This window comes from Juglans microcarpa x Juglans regia, chromosome 4S (assembly GCF_004785595.1).
Source record: "Juglans microcarpa x Juglans regia isolate MS1-56 chromosome 4S, Jm3101_v1.0, whole genome shotgun sequence".
NCBI classification, from domain to species: Eukaryota; Viridiplantae; Streptophyta; class Magnoliopsida; order Fagales; family Juglandaceae; genus Juglans; species Juglans microcarpa x Juglans regia.
Window position 1 is genome coordinate 1,016,975 of NC_054601.1, and position 18,109 is coordinate 1,035,083.

Sequence of the window (18,109 nt, forward strand, 5' to 3'; positions counted from 1 at the left end):
AGTAAATCTATTAATCTATCATTTTTTTTATCATCTTCGTTATTTTATGATATGGTATTAGACAATAGGTTTACAAGTAAAATATAATAAATATTCTATAATTATTTAATACTATATCATGAAATGATGATAATTGAGATGATAAATAGTATTGCTCTTGGACAATATTGCCATTTCACACTGCTTTATTTTCCTTTCGAGTTCTTCGAATCTTCCGGGTCTAATCTTTTTTTTTTTACAGGGAGAGATTTTCTAACTTAAAACCTCCATTTTAAAAGCTAGTTGATGCCAATCAGCCGGGCGTCCAAGCTTATTGTTCACGTTATAAAAGAATATATTTTATTTATAAAAAAATAAGATTAAAATTTTAAATTCTCTTTATTTTTTTTATAGATGCGTTACGAAGGAGAAGCGGTAAACATAAGTCGGTGAGAATATCGAGTCCAAAAGAGGGTAACAGAGCCTCTTCTCTCTCTCTCTCTCTCTCTCTCTCTCTCTGAGTAGTCATATAAAGTTTTTCCCAGAGAAGTCGCTCGAACCTCGGAAACGTGGAATTTCTGTGATGACACCTCCCCATTCCTAACTACCAAGTCCTCCACTCTCTGTCGCACTCTGTGTCTCTCACTCGGATCTAATAACAAGCACAGCACCATAACCGTTCCTCTCGGTTTCTCTCTTTTAGACTACACACTCCCAACTGAATGTGGAGGCTTACCATTTGATCATCTCTCGCTTTTCCTCTTTCGTTCTGTGTATGTTTTTGTGTATAGACGAACAGAAATCAACATTTTCACGCGCGCGCACACACACATACATAGCTATAGATCGGCGCATGCACATTGTAGCGTTGAGAATTGAGAAAGCGTTTGGAGATGGCGGGAAACGACTGGATAAACAGCTACCTGGAGGCGATCCTGGACGTCGGGCCGGGGCTCGACGACGCCAAGAAATCTTCGCTGTTGCTCCGAGAGAGAGGTCATTTCAGCCCCACCCGCTACTTTGTGGAGGAGGTTATCACCGGCTTCGACGAGACCGATCTCCACCGCTCATGGCTTCGAGTATTCATTCAAATATCTTCTCATTCCTTTTGTTTTCCTCTTTTTTGTTTGATTTTGAATTGATTAATTTCCATTGCTTAGGCTGCGGCGACTAGGAGTCCGCAGGAGAGGAACACGAGATTGGAGAACATGTGCTGGCGGATTTGGAATTTGGTTCGCAAGAAGAAGCAGGTCTTCTTTCTTGTTTCTCTTCTCTTTTGTTCGCCTTTTTGAGCAAAAAGGTTTTATAGTTTTATAGTTTTTTATTTGCATGTGTATATATGTACTTGCACACACGCGTATATACTAGTAAAGTGGTTTTGTATTTTGTTTTCATCACGATGATCATTAAGACGAACTTCTTGCTTTGATTGGATACGGTACAGCCTCGATTTCTATATAAATCGCTTTGCTATTACTTACACACTGGATTTTGTTAGTTTGCTTTCGATGGATTTCACTCCCTGATCGCTATGATGGTCGATATATAACTATGGCTATCGTTACATGTCCAAACTCGAAAACTTAAAAAGTTGCAATTATTTTCTTTGTTTGGTTTGGTTCTCTGAGCGTTTCATTTGCCACGCAATGTTTGCCTTGCATGTAAATACACGCTTGCTTGAGCTGTTTGGAAGTTTTACTTGATGATTATACTAATATTGGCAAATGAATGCTCGTTGTGTTACTAGTCATCCCCCAATTTTTGGAGTGCTTGATGACTGATTTTGCTGTTTTGAGAGTTTCATTGCATTATGCCGTATGATCACATATAAGTGCTTTTAATGTTGTTTTCATCGTTTTTTTCCCACAATCCCTTGCTGCATATTTGAACTAACATCAGAGGATATGTGATAGACGTTACTTTGCATTGTCATAATTTGATTACCGACCTTTTATACAATAATTAATAATTGAATATCGTCTGAACTTGGATGTAATTTAATGGAATTCATGCTGGTCAGAGAATACAATCCCATTTTTTCTTTTTTAAATTTTGTGCTGATTTGATGGTTTTTTTATCAGCTAGAGGGAGAGGAAGCTCAGCATACAGCTAAACGCCGTCTCGAACGAGAAAGAGGCCGCAGAGAGGCAACGGCTGATATGTCAGAAGACTTGTCAGAGGGAGAAAAAGGAGATGTGATTGGTGATATTTCGACTCATGTCGATAGCACTAGAGGAAGAATGCCCAGAATCAGTTCTGTTGATGTGATGGAGAACTGGGCCAGCCAGCACAAGGAGAAGAAACTCTACATTGTGTTAATTAGGCATGAACTGAAAACTTTTATCTTATAATGTTTTATGGGGGTGTATTCTGAAATCAGCAGACATAAACATGAATTAATTCTTACCCAAAAAAAAAGCACGGATTTGTTTCTGATATTTGAAAAAAAAGCTTGTGATATTCCCATCATTTGTATGGTATTTAGTTCTTTTTAACAAGCAATTTTCATGCAGCCTTCATGGCCTGATACGTGGTGAAAACATGGAGCTTGGTCGTGATTCTGATACAGGGGGCCAGGTGACTTTTGGCCATGTACTTTAGTTTGTTAAAATGAAAAAATGATGTGTCTTCTCATTTAGTCAGGGATATTTCAAGACACACATTTCTGAGAACTGCTTGTGGTGGGGTTTGAATGATATATGTTATCACCAGGTTAAGTACGTGGTAGAACTTGCCAGGGCCTTAGGTACGATGCCAGGTGTTTATCGGGTGGACTTGCTGACGAGACAAATATCTTCTCCGGATGTAGACTGGAGTTATGGAGAACCAACTGAAATGCTGAATACAAGAAGCTCTGAAAATTCAATGCAGGAGCTTGGGGAAAGTGGCGGGGCATATATAATCCGTATACCGTTTGGCCCAAAAGATAAATATATTCCTAAAGAACTCCTTTGGCCCTACATTCCTGAATTTGTTGATGGTGCACTCCGCCACATTATACAGATGTCCAAAGTTCTGGGTGAGCAAATTGGCAGTGGCCAACCTGCCTGGCCTGTTGCAATCCATGGACATTATGCAGATGCAGGTGACTCTGCTGCTCTCTTGTCTGGAGCTTTAAATGTACCTATGCTTTTTACTGGCCATTCACTAGGACGAGATAAGCTTGAACAAAATTTAAAGCAAGGACGGCAATCAAGAGAAGAGATAAATGCGACATACAAAATAATGCGGAGGATAGAAGGTGAGGAGCTATCTCTTGATGCCTCTGAAATTGTTATAACCAGCACTAGACAGGAGATTGAAGAGCAATGGCGCCTGTACGATGGTTTTGATCCAATACTAGAACGCAAATTGAGAGCGAGGATAAAAAGGGGTGTGAGCTGTTATGGCAGGTTTATGCCTCGGATGGTTGTAAGTATTAAGATACTGTTCTCAAGTTCATTATTAAAATTATGAGTCGTCAGGCTCCTTTCTGCATCTATAGCAAGTTTCCCTAACTTGCTATTTGTGTTTAAATTTTCACAACATTCTCCAGGTGATTCCTCCTGGAATGGAATTTCACCACATTGTTCCACATGACGGTGATATGGACGGGGATGTGGAAAGAAATGAAGACCATTCTGCTTCTTCTGACCCACCAATTTGGTCTGAGGTAATGTCCAGTCATTACCAGTGTTTGGTTTGTGATTGTGTGGGAGCCTATAAATTGCTGCCCTTTCAATTTTGATTGCCCTGCAGCAAATATGCCGATAAACATTTTACTGGTGTGGTAGGAATTTCAGTTGTATTACTAATGCCAGAGATTTCACTTGGGCAGATTATGCGTTTCTTTTCCAATCCACGCAAGCCTATGATACTTGCCCTTGCCAGAGCAGACCCTAAAAAGAATATTACAACCTTAGTCAAAGCATTTGGAGAATGCCGCCCACTGAGGGAGCTTGCTAACCTTGTCTGTTCTAACCCTTGAACTGTACCTACCTTGCACATAAAATTTGATTTTGATAGCACTTTTTTTTATTGTTCCAGACATTAATAATGGGAAACCGTGACGATATTGATGAAATGTCTAGCACAAATGCATCTGTGCTTCTTTCAATTCTTAAGCTGATCGACAAATATGATCTGTATGGACAAGTGGCATATCCTAAACACCACAAGCAGTCTGATGTTCCTAACATCTATCGTCTAGCAGCAAAAACAAAGGTTCTGCTTTTATTTTTCATATTTTTGCGAGAATGGGATCAACTGGTTAAAGTACCATAAAGTAAAATATATAACCGCACAACATGGCTTAATTGGCATCATTTGGTGAAGTCTTTGTCTAGGCATATGTTTTCCCATTAGCTCTTGTGAATGTTTTCTTCTTGTTCATTTTTTCTTAATATAGGCTTGCTGAATATTGAAATAAATGGGAAAGTTCACTTATCAATTCTCTGCATGGGAAGTATTATGTCAAAGAGATCACTTAACTAAGTGGGACACCCTGCTTTAATGTGTCACGGGGAAAGGGCAAGTATTATCATCTCTGCTAGAGCATATCAAGTTTTGTTGTCATATTGGTATGGTCTGAATTAAATTTCAATTTTATCTCACCAAAATAACTTTGTTGGCTGAAGTTCTCTACATGTTTCCCTCACACTCGAAGTTATTCATCTTTACACCATATTGATTTGATTCAATTTTCCCCACCTCATGTGTTGCTTGACCTATTATCTCAATTATTTTGTTTCTGCAGGGTGTTTTCATCAATCCAGCTTTCATTGAGCCATTTGGCCTTACTTTAATTGAGGTGTTTGTCTTTATCTTTCATTAGGACACTTTATTTTTTTAGATGTTATTTTGTACAAAACTCAACTTTAGTTCCTCTTCTGTGCAGGCGGCAGCTTATGGTTTGCCAATTGTTGCCACCAAAAACGGGGGTCCTGTGGATATTCATAGGGTCTGTCCATTTATGGAGCCTTTCTTTTACTTTGAAGGATTTTTTTAATTCCTCTTAGTGGCTTAATGTTCTGTCAAAGGTTCGTTCTAGCTTTAATAAAACTGATGATAGACTTATTACAGGTACTTGACAATGGTCTACTTGTTGATCCAAGTGATCAGCAAGCTATTGCTGATGCTCTTCTGAAGCTTGTTTCAGAAAAGCAACTTTGGGCAAGATGCCGGCAGAATGGACTGAAAAATATTCATCTTTTTTCATGGCCAGAGCATTGTAAGACATACTTATCTCGAATAGCCAGTTGCAGACCAAGGCAGCCACAATGGCAAAGAAGTGATGCGGAATTTGGAAATTCAGAATCAGATTCACCTGGTGATTCCTTGAGAGATATGCAGGATCTATCTTTAAACTTAAAGCTTTCATTGGATGGGGAGAAAAATGACGGGGTTTCCACACTTGATAATATTTTAGACACTGAAGAAAATGGTTCTGATGGCAAGAGTAGACCTGAAAATGCTGTTTTGGCATTGTCTAAGGGTGTTATAGGAGGTACACAAAAGGCTTCGTCAATGGAGAAAGCAGACAACACCAGTAAATTTCCAGCATTGAGGAGGAGGAAGTATATTTTTGTAATTGCCGTGGATGGCAATACAACCTCAGATTTTCATGAAATTATTGAAACAGTTGTTGAGGTGGCAGGGAAGGACTGGGGTGCAGGATCCATTGGGTTCATATTGTCAACATCACTGACAATATCTGAAGTGCACTCTCTTTTGGTCTCAGGAGGCTTGAGCCCGTCAGAATTTGATGCTTTTATCTGTAACAGTGGCAGTGAGCTCTACTATCCATCCTCTAACTCTGAGGACAGTCCTTCTGGTCTTCCCTTTTTGGTAGACTTGGATTATCGATCACACACTGAATACCGTTGGGGTGGAGAAGGTTTGAGGAAAACTTTGGTCCGTTGGGCTGCTTCTATCAATGATGGAAAGGGAGAAGGAAAAATTGTTGCAGAAGATGAAGCAGGATCTTCTGTGCATTGTTATGCTTTTAAAGTGAAAGACCTATCATTGGTAATCTTTCTTTATATTCTATACGTGAAAAGACATATAGGAAAAGTGGTGTTATACCAAAGCCTCTCTCTCTGATATAAGGCTACATCTTTGCACTGTTAGTTATTAGATCAATTCGTTTGTAGTTGGATTTTTCACATATTTTCTTAGTTTTACTGCTTACCGATGCTTCTTTTTGTAATTTTGAAGTTATTTTTTAGTAACCATTTTGCCATCACAGATCCCCCCGGTTAAGGAACTTCGAAAATTGATGAGAATTCAGGCTCTTCGGTGCCATGTTATATATTGCCAAAATGGTTCAAAGCTTAATATAATCCCTGTGTTGGCTTCTAGATCCCAAGCCCTAAGGTATGCTACATTGAGAGGTTTACTATTTTTCAAATTTTTCTCCTGTAATAGTAGTAGTTCACGTCGTTTCCTGTTTCTTTTCTTTTGGTAACTATGGAGCACTCGTACATCTTCTTGCAGGTATCTGTTTGTCCGCTGGGGCATGGACCTGTCAAATACTGTGGTCTTCGTGGGAGAATGCGGAGATACGGATTATGAAGGATTGCTCGGTGGTGTCCATAAAACTGTGATACTGAAGGGAGCCGGTACAAGTGCTCGTGACCTTCATGCTAACAGAAGTTATCCTCTAGAACACGTTGTGCCATTTGATAGTCCCAATATTGTTCAAGCCGAGGGATGCAACAGCAACGACATCAGAGTCTCGTTGCAAAAACTAGGGGTTCGTACGGGGTAGAAGTAGAACCCATCATTTGGCACTGAAATGTTTGGTCTGTCATATCAATGGTCGGGCCTTCTTTATATCATCAGCTTCCTAAAAATATTCTCAATTTTTAGTTCTTTCAAAAGGAGTCTACTCCGTCTTTCTAAAACGACCACCCTTCTTCGGTACACCGTTGCCCTTCAAATTTCCTTCTTGCCTAGCTTTGGTACCAATTGGGGTTATATATAAATAAGCATCTGCTGGCAGCATGATCCTGGTTTTTTTTTAATTCATAATTCTGCCTTTCGGGTTCCCCCGTCGAAGTTCTACCGTTCTATATTATATAGTTGCACAAGGACAAAGGTGGGCTTTGTTCGGCTTGTCTGCTGTAGTTAAATTCTCCTTTCTTGTTTTGTTATACGCCAGCGGGGCATAAAACACGGATTATGGGTATACAAAAGTTTTGGTGTTTTTTTTTTTTTTTTACGAATAATTTCTCTTCGCATCTGAGTGATTACCTTTGATGTATGTAAGTAATCCAAGTGCTTTGGTATGTCCTTTTTTTTTGAGTGAAGGATTCCGCGGCTAATATCTGCGGTACTAACGGTGACCGGGGAAATGGGAGGCTATTTGGACAATTCGTACGACGATGTAACGTCTATTCTTTATTTATGTTAATGATTATTGGTATGATGTTTTCTCTGATGAATTGTTAAATCTGCTTGGGACAAAAAGCACTAGTATTGGATGTTTTCTAATTCTGCGTATAAAACCATTTGAGATTTGAGCACGTCTCCAGGACCGTTCTGGGAAGGTCGGTCGGTCCCTCGGTCTCGATATTCTTCGACTTGATGGCCTGCTACTAGACCCCTCCCTCTTTTCATCCACTGTACAAAGTAGTCATGTCTACCACATTATTCCCCGACGTGTCTCTCACATAAGTATCATTTACGGCCTCCTCTCCCTGCGTTGCTCGGACGACAGCAAGACCATTCTCTCGTAAAACTGGAGTTATATCAGAGAGAGAGAGAGAGAATCGATAATAGATGTAAATGAAACGCGATTGACAAAACTTTGCAAAAAGCCTATGATTTAGCTGTAATAGAAAGATGCAAATAGTGTGGCATTTGCAACTGTCAGTTCTATTGGACCCACAGCCACTTCCTCACTTAAATTCTTCCCATCCACCCTTGTTATTCCTTCCCTCACCAACGCGTGTGTTCCAACAGTTCTACCAGTCAAAATGCCAAAAAAAATAACTCGAAAAAAGAGAAATAACACATGCCTTCATACTAAGATGTCGCTCAGATCCATTGAACTGAGTGAACCAATGCCTATATATTGGCAGAACTCAAGTATGGTTGAACCAGGGTCCAATCGCACCGTTCACATGTCCATTACTGTGGATCCCAACCCATTTGGAACGAGTGAAGGAGGCAATCCAACAGCCATTGGAGGTGGTGCAGCAGGGTATAACCCATGATTGTGTGGAAGGGTGTGAGGACTCACAAGAGGACTGCCAGCTGGACTCCCTTTCCGCTGTTGAAGAGCATGGATCTGTCTGATCCCTTCTTCATGAATACGTGTCAATGTCTCCAACTCCTTCATTGACAGAGCTTCCAAACCAGCACCATATAGAGGGGCATGTCGCGACATTTCTTCCTGGAGTGAAGTCTCAAGGGTGTGAATATATTGCTGCATGAGAAAAGGAGAGAGAACCATCAATCCACCACTCTGTTATTCTTCATCTTCAGAGTCATCACACACACACACACACACACACACACACACATATATATATATATATATATAGAGAGAGAGAGAGAGAGAGAGAGAGAGAGGCAATCAAATTCAAGGTAAGCTCACAAAAGTTTATAGGATTTTTTTAACAACATAATAATGATATCCACTCTAAGCCATATTGCAACCAAATTCAACATTCTAAGCCAAAGAGTTTCAAATAGACAATTTTAGCAGTTTCCCACCTATTGATACCACTATACTATTCCATAAATGAAAAATGCCATTTGTACTTAAGAAAAACTTACAAAAAACTTACTTCTCCATATGTCAGTTATTGATATGCTGGAAATTATGAAATTTGAAATTCAAAATTTGAATTTAAAAACAAAACTGACAAAATGAGTCTTGTAAGTAAAAGTATAAGTATATGTAGCACTACTCTTCTATAAATTATTAGCACGCAGTATGTCCAACCAAACAAATGCTAAATTCATCTTTATTTGAGTTACCTAAATGAGTCGTACCAATTCAAATTGAGTTCATTCAGTCAAACGGGTTAGATCGTCTACCAGGATTTATTTAGCAAATTATCTTGTCGATCAAATTCAATGTCAATGTATGCAGCTATATGTTAATTTTACTGGACATCAATGCAGTTGTTAGCTTGATTGAGGTAGAACCACAACCAAGTATTTTGACCTCTAAAGAAATCAAGTGATGGAAGAACAAAACAAAGATGACCATATGAATACAGAAGGGAGTGTGAAAAAAGCACAAGCTATTTCAGAGAAAAAACCTGGCACGCCTGCAATTTTGATTCCATCCCATCAATATATGCTTCACACCGAGCAACCTGCTCTTCCTTCTCACGCTTCTCTCCTTCAGTCTGCCCCACTGTTTGTGTCAATCGCCGAACCTCATCCTCCAGTGACTGACGGATTTCCTCTCGAGTCACGTTTTCTGTGGCATACCGTTTCAGTTCTTCATCAAATCTTTTCCGTGCAGCTTCAGCACTTTTCAACCTTTCAGCAAGAGCATTCTTCTCCTTCATAACTTTCTGTAACGTACAAATTGCAGTCAGAAAAATGCAATGCCAAATAAAAAACCCCTCCCCTCCTCCCAAATAAAATAGCAATTTCATTGGACTTACAGTTTATCCAATTAAAATTTCTATAAATGCCATGCTTCAAAAAGAAAGGATGCCTTTATTGGGAGATCGAAACATAATCTTACACTAATGCCTCATTTGTTTTCACAGATGAGATGAGATGGGTTGAGATAAAAGTTAAAAGTTGAATAAAATATTGTTAGAATATATTTTTTTAATATTATTTTTGTTTTGGGATTTGAAAAAGTTGAATTGTTTATTTTATTTTGTGTGGGAATTTGAAAATGTTGTAATGATTAGATGAGATGAGATGGAGATGAGATGAAAAGTTTTGTGAAAGTGAACGAGGCCCAAGTTCTCAAAAGTATCAAACTAGGAAGCAAGCAGATAAAAAAAAGCGGGAGGAAACAGCAAGACACAAATCACCCTCAAGTGCTTGTAGTTCTGATGCTATATAGTTGTACAGAACGTGGCTGCTCAAGCCACAACCTAAGATTGCAAGTGCAGAGCAAGAGAAGATGGTAAATGAAGTAAAATTGAATGTAGACTTGAATGGTAATGTTTTCTACTCAATTTCAATAGCAGAGTAATTAGTTCAAAGCCAGACTGAAGAAATCTGGTAGCAACTTAGAACTAGACATATATCCATTTCTGAATTTCCTCCGAAAAAGTACTGATAAAATGAATACTCTTATCTATTAACAGCATCAAAACACCAGGACCTTTCAAATACTAGACGCCCTACAATGCATCAATGTGTCCCAAACAGAGTAAAAATTTACAGTAGATAGATAGGGAGGTAAATTACAGAAAATTCTCCCAGAGCAGGCATGATGGAGATGTTAAAAATGCAGCCAATAGTCATAGAAGATGTGCACATAGTTTTTTATACAACCAAGAAAACTATGATGAGACAAACCATAAAGATCATATAACACCTAAAACAGAAAATATAGTCAGTCTTTTTCCCTCTTTTGCAGAAAGAAACTTAAAAGAAAGGCAAGGAACTGATGGTCAAAGTTATGGTAGCTTGATACCTTCAATTCATCACGTTTACGTGACTTCAAATGGGAGAGTTGTGTCTCTGCATCATGTAGACGATCCTGAAGAACTTTCTTCTCTGAAGTGAGCTTTGAAATTCCATCATCCCGCTCTGAGCGAAGCCACTCAAGCTGACTTTCAACTTCTTGTATTTGTTCAGAGAGCTCCTTCTTTTCCCGAGCAAACCGATCCATCTCAGCCCTCATTTCTGACTGCCATTTCATGTAAAGCTTCAATTCACATTCTCCAAAAATACTAGAAAAATATGAAAAGTTGAAATCATATCATTCTAATTGAGACATCAAATACCTTGAGATGATTGTTGTTGGACTCAGATTCACTCAGTTTTTGTGCTATGATTGCTTTTTCTCTGACCATATTGGAAATTTCAGCTTTTCTTTCATCACGCATACGAATAATTTCATCTTCACTAGCACAAAGCTGGTGCCAAAGAGCAGCTCGACCAACATTGGCAAGTTCAGCAACCTCCCGCATCATGCTTAAAATTGGTCTAATAATTTCTTGCTCCTCAGAAACCAAAGTAACTAATATATCCAACTCTAAGTCTACTTCACGATTGTCACCGACGGTGCTAGTGGCGCGGTCAACAAGCCTCTTCAGTATCCTACCTCGGTAAGATTCATCAGCATACCATTTAAACAAAATTGTGTACAGGATCTTTACAAATTCCTTCACAGCAGGGTCTCTCGAGAGGGCCAATGTCTCAGCAAGACCAAGAACCGAAGTAAAATCATCTCGTTGGAGTGTTGGCTGCTCGTCAGCCTCAACCTCTGCTACAGCACCTTCATGCTGATACTTTTCAGTAACCAAACTGGCACTAAGATTCAATCCTTGCGCTAGACGCCTTTTCAACACCATGGCTACTGATTGAGCCACAATGGCACCTTGAGCTACAGCTCTCTCAAATGTTTGAGAAGCCTCAACAGCAAGGCAAGGTATAGATAGCATCTCAATAAGGATATAAATGTCAGAAAAATGATGACCAGCACGGAAAGCCTGCTCTTCCACCAGATGCAGCCTTTCGGAAGTAGGACCATATTCATCAAATAAGAAAAGCCCGTGGGGAATTGTCGAGCAATTTTCCCCAAAATCATCATCACAATCAATATCTCTAAGTATGATTTCAGCAACATCTCCCCAACTAATTATAGTTTTACTTAAAAAGTTAAGGACACAAGGAGACACCTCAACACCCAAATTTTTTAGCCTAACACGGACAGATCTGACCTATAATAGAGAGAAAGAAGGTTACTACATTTAAAGAAAAGAAATTAAAAAATTAAAATAAAAACACGAGTAAAAGTACCCAATCAAACTTCAGAATGCTCTAATGCATACCGCTTCAGGAAGATGTTGACACTGGGATGCAGCTTTGAATATAAAATCCATAGTTGCGACAAGAGGTTCATCATTTGAGCCAGTCAAAAGCTCAAAAGATTGAAACAGAACACGTTCCCACACTTCACAGCCACACTCCAGTTGACTTAGAGCACCAAAAACCTAGGAAACATATTAATCAAGTTAAGAAAATGAAAGATACAGCAATGGACTACATTCAGTTACAGAAAAATATATTCCACAAAGATGCTTATATTTTCCAAGAATAACCCTGAAAGCACATGCCAACAAGCCCAACAGGTTATTGAGAAAAGGAAGTATAGCCTCTACAGATGCTATCTTACAGGTATCCTTAATGCAGGTTCTGCATCTGGCTTTTGAAGTCTTTCAAGGAGCAGACAAGCAGCTAGTGGATGTTCAGACTGCTCAACCAACTTAGGTACCAGCGCTACAAGGTCTGCTTGCAAATGCTTGGGAGCTTTATCCAATACAAGTGCAATCTTTTGAGCAGACTGAGGCCGTCTCCTTGGTTCCAGACACCCTTGTGGAACAGCTCCATCTAGCGCTCTCAGCGAGTTTACAATCAAGCCTAAAAGCTCCTCAGATTGCTCTGGCCATTTTGTCTAAAAAATAAAATCTGTTTAAGTAGCCAACATCAACTTTGAAGCAAAGCAGTTCACTTACTATGAAATATAAGTGTACCTTTGAGCGAATGGGTCCTTGATCTGAAGCCCCAGCAGATGTTTCTGGTGGACAAATAGGTTGTCCAGGAAAAGACTTTTCTGGTCGATCTAGCCCATTCATGTCAGAGCTTTGTACAGCAGATGCACTGCCACCTTCATCAACACCAGAATCCAATCTCTCATATTCAGGAAATTGCACAGATTCTGTTGCTCCATTCTCTCTATCGGATTCCAACGGAGTTGCAGATCCACTTCCATCTGGAGAAGGTTTCGAGTTTGCATCAGAAGAATCACCATTAGAACTTCCGTCGGAAGGTTGGCAACACTCAACCATAATATCCAACAGTAAATCAATGATTGCCTGCTGCAAAACTTTGACTCCCATCAGCAAGTTCATCAAACTAGGGGAAGATTCATCAGGTTTTGTGGCCTTCTTTCCATCATTACTACCAGAGAGCTTCGTTGGAAGAAGCAAGCGCTTTACTTTAGCAGGGTCATCAAGGTACACTCGAAGTCCAGTCAGAAAACCAGCAATTGCACCAGCATCCATCAGAAGCTTTTCTCGTAGAGTGACCTGTGGTTGTGAAGGATTATCTCCATATGTGAGGTGAAAACCAGCTCTAGAGAGAAGGTTTCTAAATATATCTTCTTCATCCCCACTTATTCCTTCACTGTCTTCAGAGTCAATCAATTCATCAGGATCTGTTGTCAAAGCATCCTGATCATCGTCCGAAGCCAAAACCTGAACAATATTAGGCCACGCATAAACACAGTTACAACCACCACATAAAGGAGAGCAAATAAGTTTTCTAATAAATTTGTAAAAATCCATAGTATATGCAAATATATACCCCAAACTATTTAACCTAAATGAGCTTGGGTTTCTACAACTTGTAATCTGGAGCCTCTTCGTTCAAACGATAATACCAATCTAACTTTTGAACAGCGCACTCAAAGCTACGGACAAAAAAGGTGACGTTCAATTTTTTTACAATAATATACCATGAATAAAACCTATGCTTCAAATCGTCAGTGTATGGCCTAAAGATAAATTTTTTTTTTATAAGTAAAAATATTATATATATAAATAGTAACCAAGTACACTGAATGTATACAAGAAATGGCCTAAAGATAATTATTTTTATAAGTACGTCAATTTTCTGAAAAACACAAAGGGGGTCAACCAAAGTACGTAGGGTCAATACAAGAGAAAGCAACCAACTACGAAGAAGGGGAAAAAGAATTATGAACTATCCCTTTTCATAAATGCATCATCATTAAGCACCTAGGGATCTTTTTCAGTATATAGCCAAAGCCACGTTACATGAAGAACAAAAATAAAGAGGGTTAGATAAGAGTTACACAGACACCAAGTTTGCGTCTGCAGCCAATATTAGGTTAGTCTTTAACTATGGGAAAATTGCTTTTGACTAAGAAAATAATTTCTACAAAGGCCAACGAAAATATATACAGTAATAGCCTAATAGGTTCAAACTCACTAGAAGAACATGAAAAGAACTTTATAATGACTTCCATGTAACATAGAGATGAAACAGACCCACAAATACTAACCTCCAGATCTGAAAACTCAAACCAAGGGCAGCAATCTAATATTTCACAGACAAAAACAACAGTGTCACGCACAAGAAACCCTGCATCCACTTCCAACATATCTGAAACCTTCATGAATTGTAAGACAGAATTATTCCATGTCTTTGTACAAATAGAAGACTCCTTCCACACCGTCTTTGTTGGGTTCTTTTGATTTACAACAGCCATCCTGTATCTAACCCAAAAGTTTTTATCTGGATCACAGCCAACTGACTGATCACTCTCTAAATATATACAGATGGTTTCAAAGGACTCGTACACACCTGTGTCGTAAAAAAAAAAAAAAAGAAAAAACAATAACAACCACCGTCAATCAAATACAGAAATGCAACAACTGCAACTACCTCTCCAGGGGAGAAGGAAAGAGGTGGATACCTACCAATCCGAAGCTCACATCCACCAGCTTGAAAAAATTTGCTAAATATTTTGCGGGTCTCCATTATTTCCTTAAAGGAGAAGAAGTTCTCCACCTTCCATGTAAATGAGCGTCTTTTCCCAACCGTGTCTGTATGTGAACCAGCATTGTTAGACTCAGTTTCCTGGTCAGTATAGTCCTGCATTATTGATGTCTCTTTTAATATAAGGACCTCTGCGGAGAAGACAACTGTATCCTGAAGAAGAAATCCAGAATCTTGATCGAATAAACTAGTGAGCGTCACAAATTCACGCCAACCCCAGTCCTTTGCAGCTTTGGAGTAGCGGTTCTGAGATTCCTTTGTGACGGACTTTTCTTCCATCCTCTGGTTCACAACAGACAACCGGTGACTAACAAAACAACTCCAATCACTGGAAGTATTTTGAGAATCTGTAACTTCAAGAAACACTGAAAGATGGCATGGTGGCTGAGACTGCCCTGATACCATCAAGTATATGGGAAATTTTCATCAGTTCACTCTTCTGAGCTCAACCTAAGCAATTTTCAGCCTAGGTCATATAATCACAAATGAAAGGTCCAGGAAATACATCACAACCCACAATGCAAGGTTACTAAAAAATTTCCCTGCTACCATCAAGCATGGTAAAGCAAACAAGATAAAGAATTGGAAGCCCACTTCCCTACATATACGCTTAAGCAACAAGTTTAAGAAAGTTAAGGTTTAGAGTACAAAAATTATATGCTAAACTGAACGGAGGCTTAAACTGCATGGAGCTTCAGCATATGGGAAATCGCGATAAGACAACTATGCCAAGCAGCTATCAGCACAGCTTCATTAAGCTCAAGGGAAAAGGATAGTGGTAAAAGATAAATAACAGTTTTTTAATAAGTTAAAGATAGCTCTACTAACATACTAGAGGTACAAAAGATATTGGTAATCCTTATTACCTCAAATTGAGGCCTATAAAGATCAACAATTTTTTCCAAGATGTGGAACCTCCCCAAGGTTGGTCCTAAGGACCCACCCCTAGGTAGTAAACTCCAATACATAACTCCAGCCAAAATCATGTATAAGTTAATCCAAGGGAACTGTTAATGTGGAATTGAACCCATCTAGTTTACAGTTCATCCCAAACCCTCCCTTCGCCACTAGGCTCCACCCTGACGGTTAAAAGACTAACAATTGAATTCACAAGAAAAAACAAATACAGCAATAGTCATACCTCGAGGATAAACGATGAGACGGCAATCCCTATTCCCAATCTGAAACCTCCTGCTCTTGATGCAGAGGCCCGTAATCTTCCTCTTTTTCAAAAGATCCTTCAACCTTGTGAAATTTTCAATCTTCCAAGTGAACTTCCCCATATGCCCGTCTGATTTCCTTGCCCCACTCCCACTCCTCCCTCCAATCAATCCTCCGCTCTTGGAAAAGCTACTAAACTCCTTAATCACATGAAAGGAAGTACTAAATACCGCAGTATCATCGACTACAAACCCCGATTCCAGCCCAATGAAATCCGACATCTTCATATAGTCATTCCAACCTAAACTTGTATTGTCCCCACTCTTATTATCCGCAGCAAACCTCCCATAGGAGTCCCTATGCATGTGATTCGACCCGGGCTTCTGATTCAACACGGACATTCGGAACAGACACCAACAACTCCTATCGGACAAAATAACCGTCTTCTCCGTGTCCTTGCTCTCTAAACACATTGACAAATACTCTACCGCATTCACCGAGCTCTGATACACACTAATCCTAAGATTGCACTCTCCGGCTGGGAACACCGGGCTCATTATCTTCTGAGTTTTGATCATTTCCTTAAACAAACTAAAATTGTGCACTTTCCAAGTGAACTTGCCATTCAAAACGTCCGACACGGGACCCGCAACCACGGACGACGAAATCGTCGACGAGGCCGAGGAGGATTGAACCTCATTGTTATCGCGAGTGAAATTAACGGACTCGTTAAGGATTAAAATATCGGCGGTTATCAGCACCGTGTCGCTATTGAAAAGAAAACCCAATTTGGAATCGAAAACAGTGGAGGAGGGAGTGAAATCGCACCAACCGTGGGATTTCTTCTTGCTGGAGAAGCGGTGCCAAGAATCGCGATGAATGGTCTTGGAATCGTCCGCGACGTTGACGATGGCTAGGCGGTAGCTGGCGAAGCAGTCCCACTTGGAGGAGGAGGTGCCGCGAGGGTCCATGATTTGGAGGTAGATTGAGATGTAGCCTGGCAAGGCTTGCGAGTCGCCCTTTGGGTAGACGAGGAGGCGACAATCATAGCCGCCGACCTCGAAGTACTTGCTCCAGAGAGCCCTAGCCTTAATTCTCGGGAAATTCTGGACCGTCCACCGGCACACGGCGGAGAACTCGCCACGCCGTTCCACGGTAACGCTCTCATGGGCTACGCCTCCGCCGTCCCTGGAACCAACGGCAAGGTCCTCCGCCGCCGCCGCAGTAGATATTGATGAAGCCTTGTCCGATGATGACGCGGCTGGTTGTGATTGGTCAGGTAGACCGATTGCAGATGATGAAGAAGAGACTGCTTCAGGTGAACTCTGCTTCATCTCTTCGTTTTCTGGTTTGTTTGTAGGCTTTCCTCTCTATCTCTGGTTTTTTCGTTGGATCGATTTTTATTTAGAGAGAGAGAGAGAGAGAGAGAGAGAGAGGAGCGATGAGCATGTGGTGAGAGATGCTAAGAAGATGGAACTTTGGACATTGAAGGCGCAGCTTAACTATCGTGCACCCCTAGTGTACCCTTTTTCTTTTCTTTATTTTTAGAGTAATGGGATTTTCCCGATGCACAAATATTTTGTAAGCCTTTTGTTGTAAAAAAAATCTATCTCACAAAACATAAAAAAAAAAAAAAAAAAAAAAAAAAAAAAAAAAAATTACAAAGATCTATTTTTTATAAAATTTATACGCGAGTTTTGTACGTTTAGAATTTATATATATATATATATTTTATTTCTTTTTAAAAGTAAAATATGAATAAAAATAATAGATATACAATTATTTTTACAATCATTTACACAATTACGTTAAATTAGGGACATTTTTATAAAATAAATTATAAAAATGACATCACTATTAAATAGTTTTATTTTAAAATATAGTTATATAAAATATTATAAAAATAATTGGGTGTATCATTACTTTTGAATCAATTATTATTTTAAAAATCAAATTCATATATATGATACCACATCGATATTGTGAAACAGTAATAAAATATAGATATAGTATATGATAAAATTATTTCAAAATATGTTTTATGAGGATCTATGTTGATACCATTAAAAAAAAAAAAAAGAGAAAACTTGATCTACAAGACTTTATGAAAAAAAAAGGTTTAAAAATCAATAAGACTAGATATGAAAATATATATATAATTAAAAACTTTGAATAACATATCTCTATTTTATTTATTTGTATCCTCGTTTAGTGTCAAACGCATACTTTCATATTACTTAATTTTTTATAT

The 18,109-nt window shown here is 39.1% G+C and overlaps 2 protein-coding genes across 2 annotated transcripts; one reads left to right on the forward strand and one right to left on the reverse strand.

Annotated features, from left to right (window-relative positions):
• The first annotated feature begins 410 nt into the window (after nt 1-410).
• On the forward strand, nt 411-7,387 carry LOC121263734 (probable sucrose-phosphate synthase 1). The gene is made up of 13 exons (XM_041166797.1): nt 411-1,058; nt 1,140-1,229; nt 2,061-2,302; nt 2,493-2,556; nt 2,692-3,390; nt 3,515-3,631; nt 3,797-3,928; nt 4,006-4,182; nt 4,715-4,768; nt 4,856-4,918; nt 5,041-5,985; nt 6,206-6,333; nt 6,454-7,387. The coding sequence occupies exons 1-13, from the start codon at nt 873-875 to the stop codon at nt 6,725-6,727; spliced, it is 3,171 nt and encodes a 1,056-aa protein (XP_041022731.1). The 5' UTR covers nt 411-872; the 3' UTR covers nt 6,728-7,387.
• Nucleotides 7,388-7,757: 370 nt separating this feature from the next.
• LOC121263733 lies at nt 7,758-17,325 on the reverse strand. The gene is given in 11 exon segments (XM_041166796.1): nt 7,758-8,107; nt 8,110-8,389; nt 9,234-9,494; nt 10,583-10,798; nt 10,896-11,834; nt 11,946-12,107; nt 12,290-12,568; nt 12,648-13,370; nt 14,201-14,502; nt 14,619-15,092; nt 15,839-17,325. Coding segments are annotated over 11 exon segments (5,052 nt in total). The 5' UTR covers nt 17,193-17,325; the 3' UTR covers nt 7,758-8,045.
• Between the last annotated feature and the right edge of the window lie 784 nt (nt 17,326-18,109).

Coding starts and splice junctions, on each gene's coding strand:
- LOC121263734 (XM_041166797.1), top strand. CDS start 873: ATGGCGGGAAACGACTGGATAAACAGCTACCTGGAGGCGATCCTGGAC. Junction 3,391..3,514: donor GGTTTATGCCTCGGATGGTT/GTAAGTATTAAG, acceptor AACATTCTCCAG/GTGATTCCTCCTGGAATGGA. Junction 6,334..6,453: donor TCTAGATCCCAAGCCCTAAG/GTATGCTACATT, acceptor ATCTTCTTGCAG/GTATCTGTTTGTCCGCTGGG.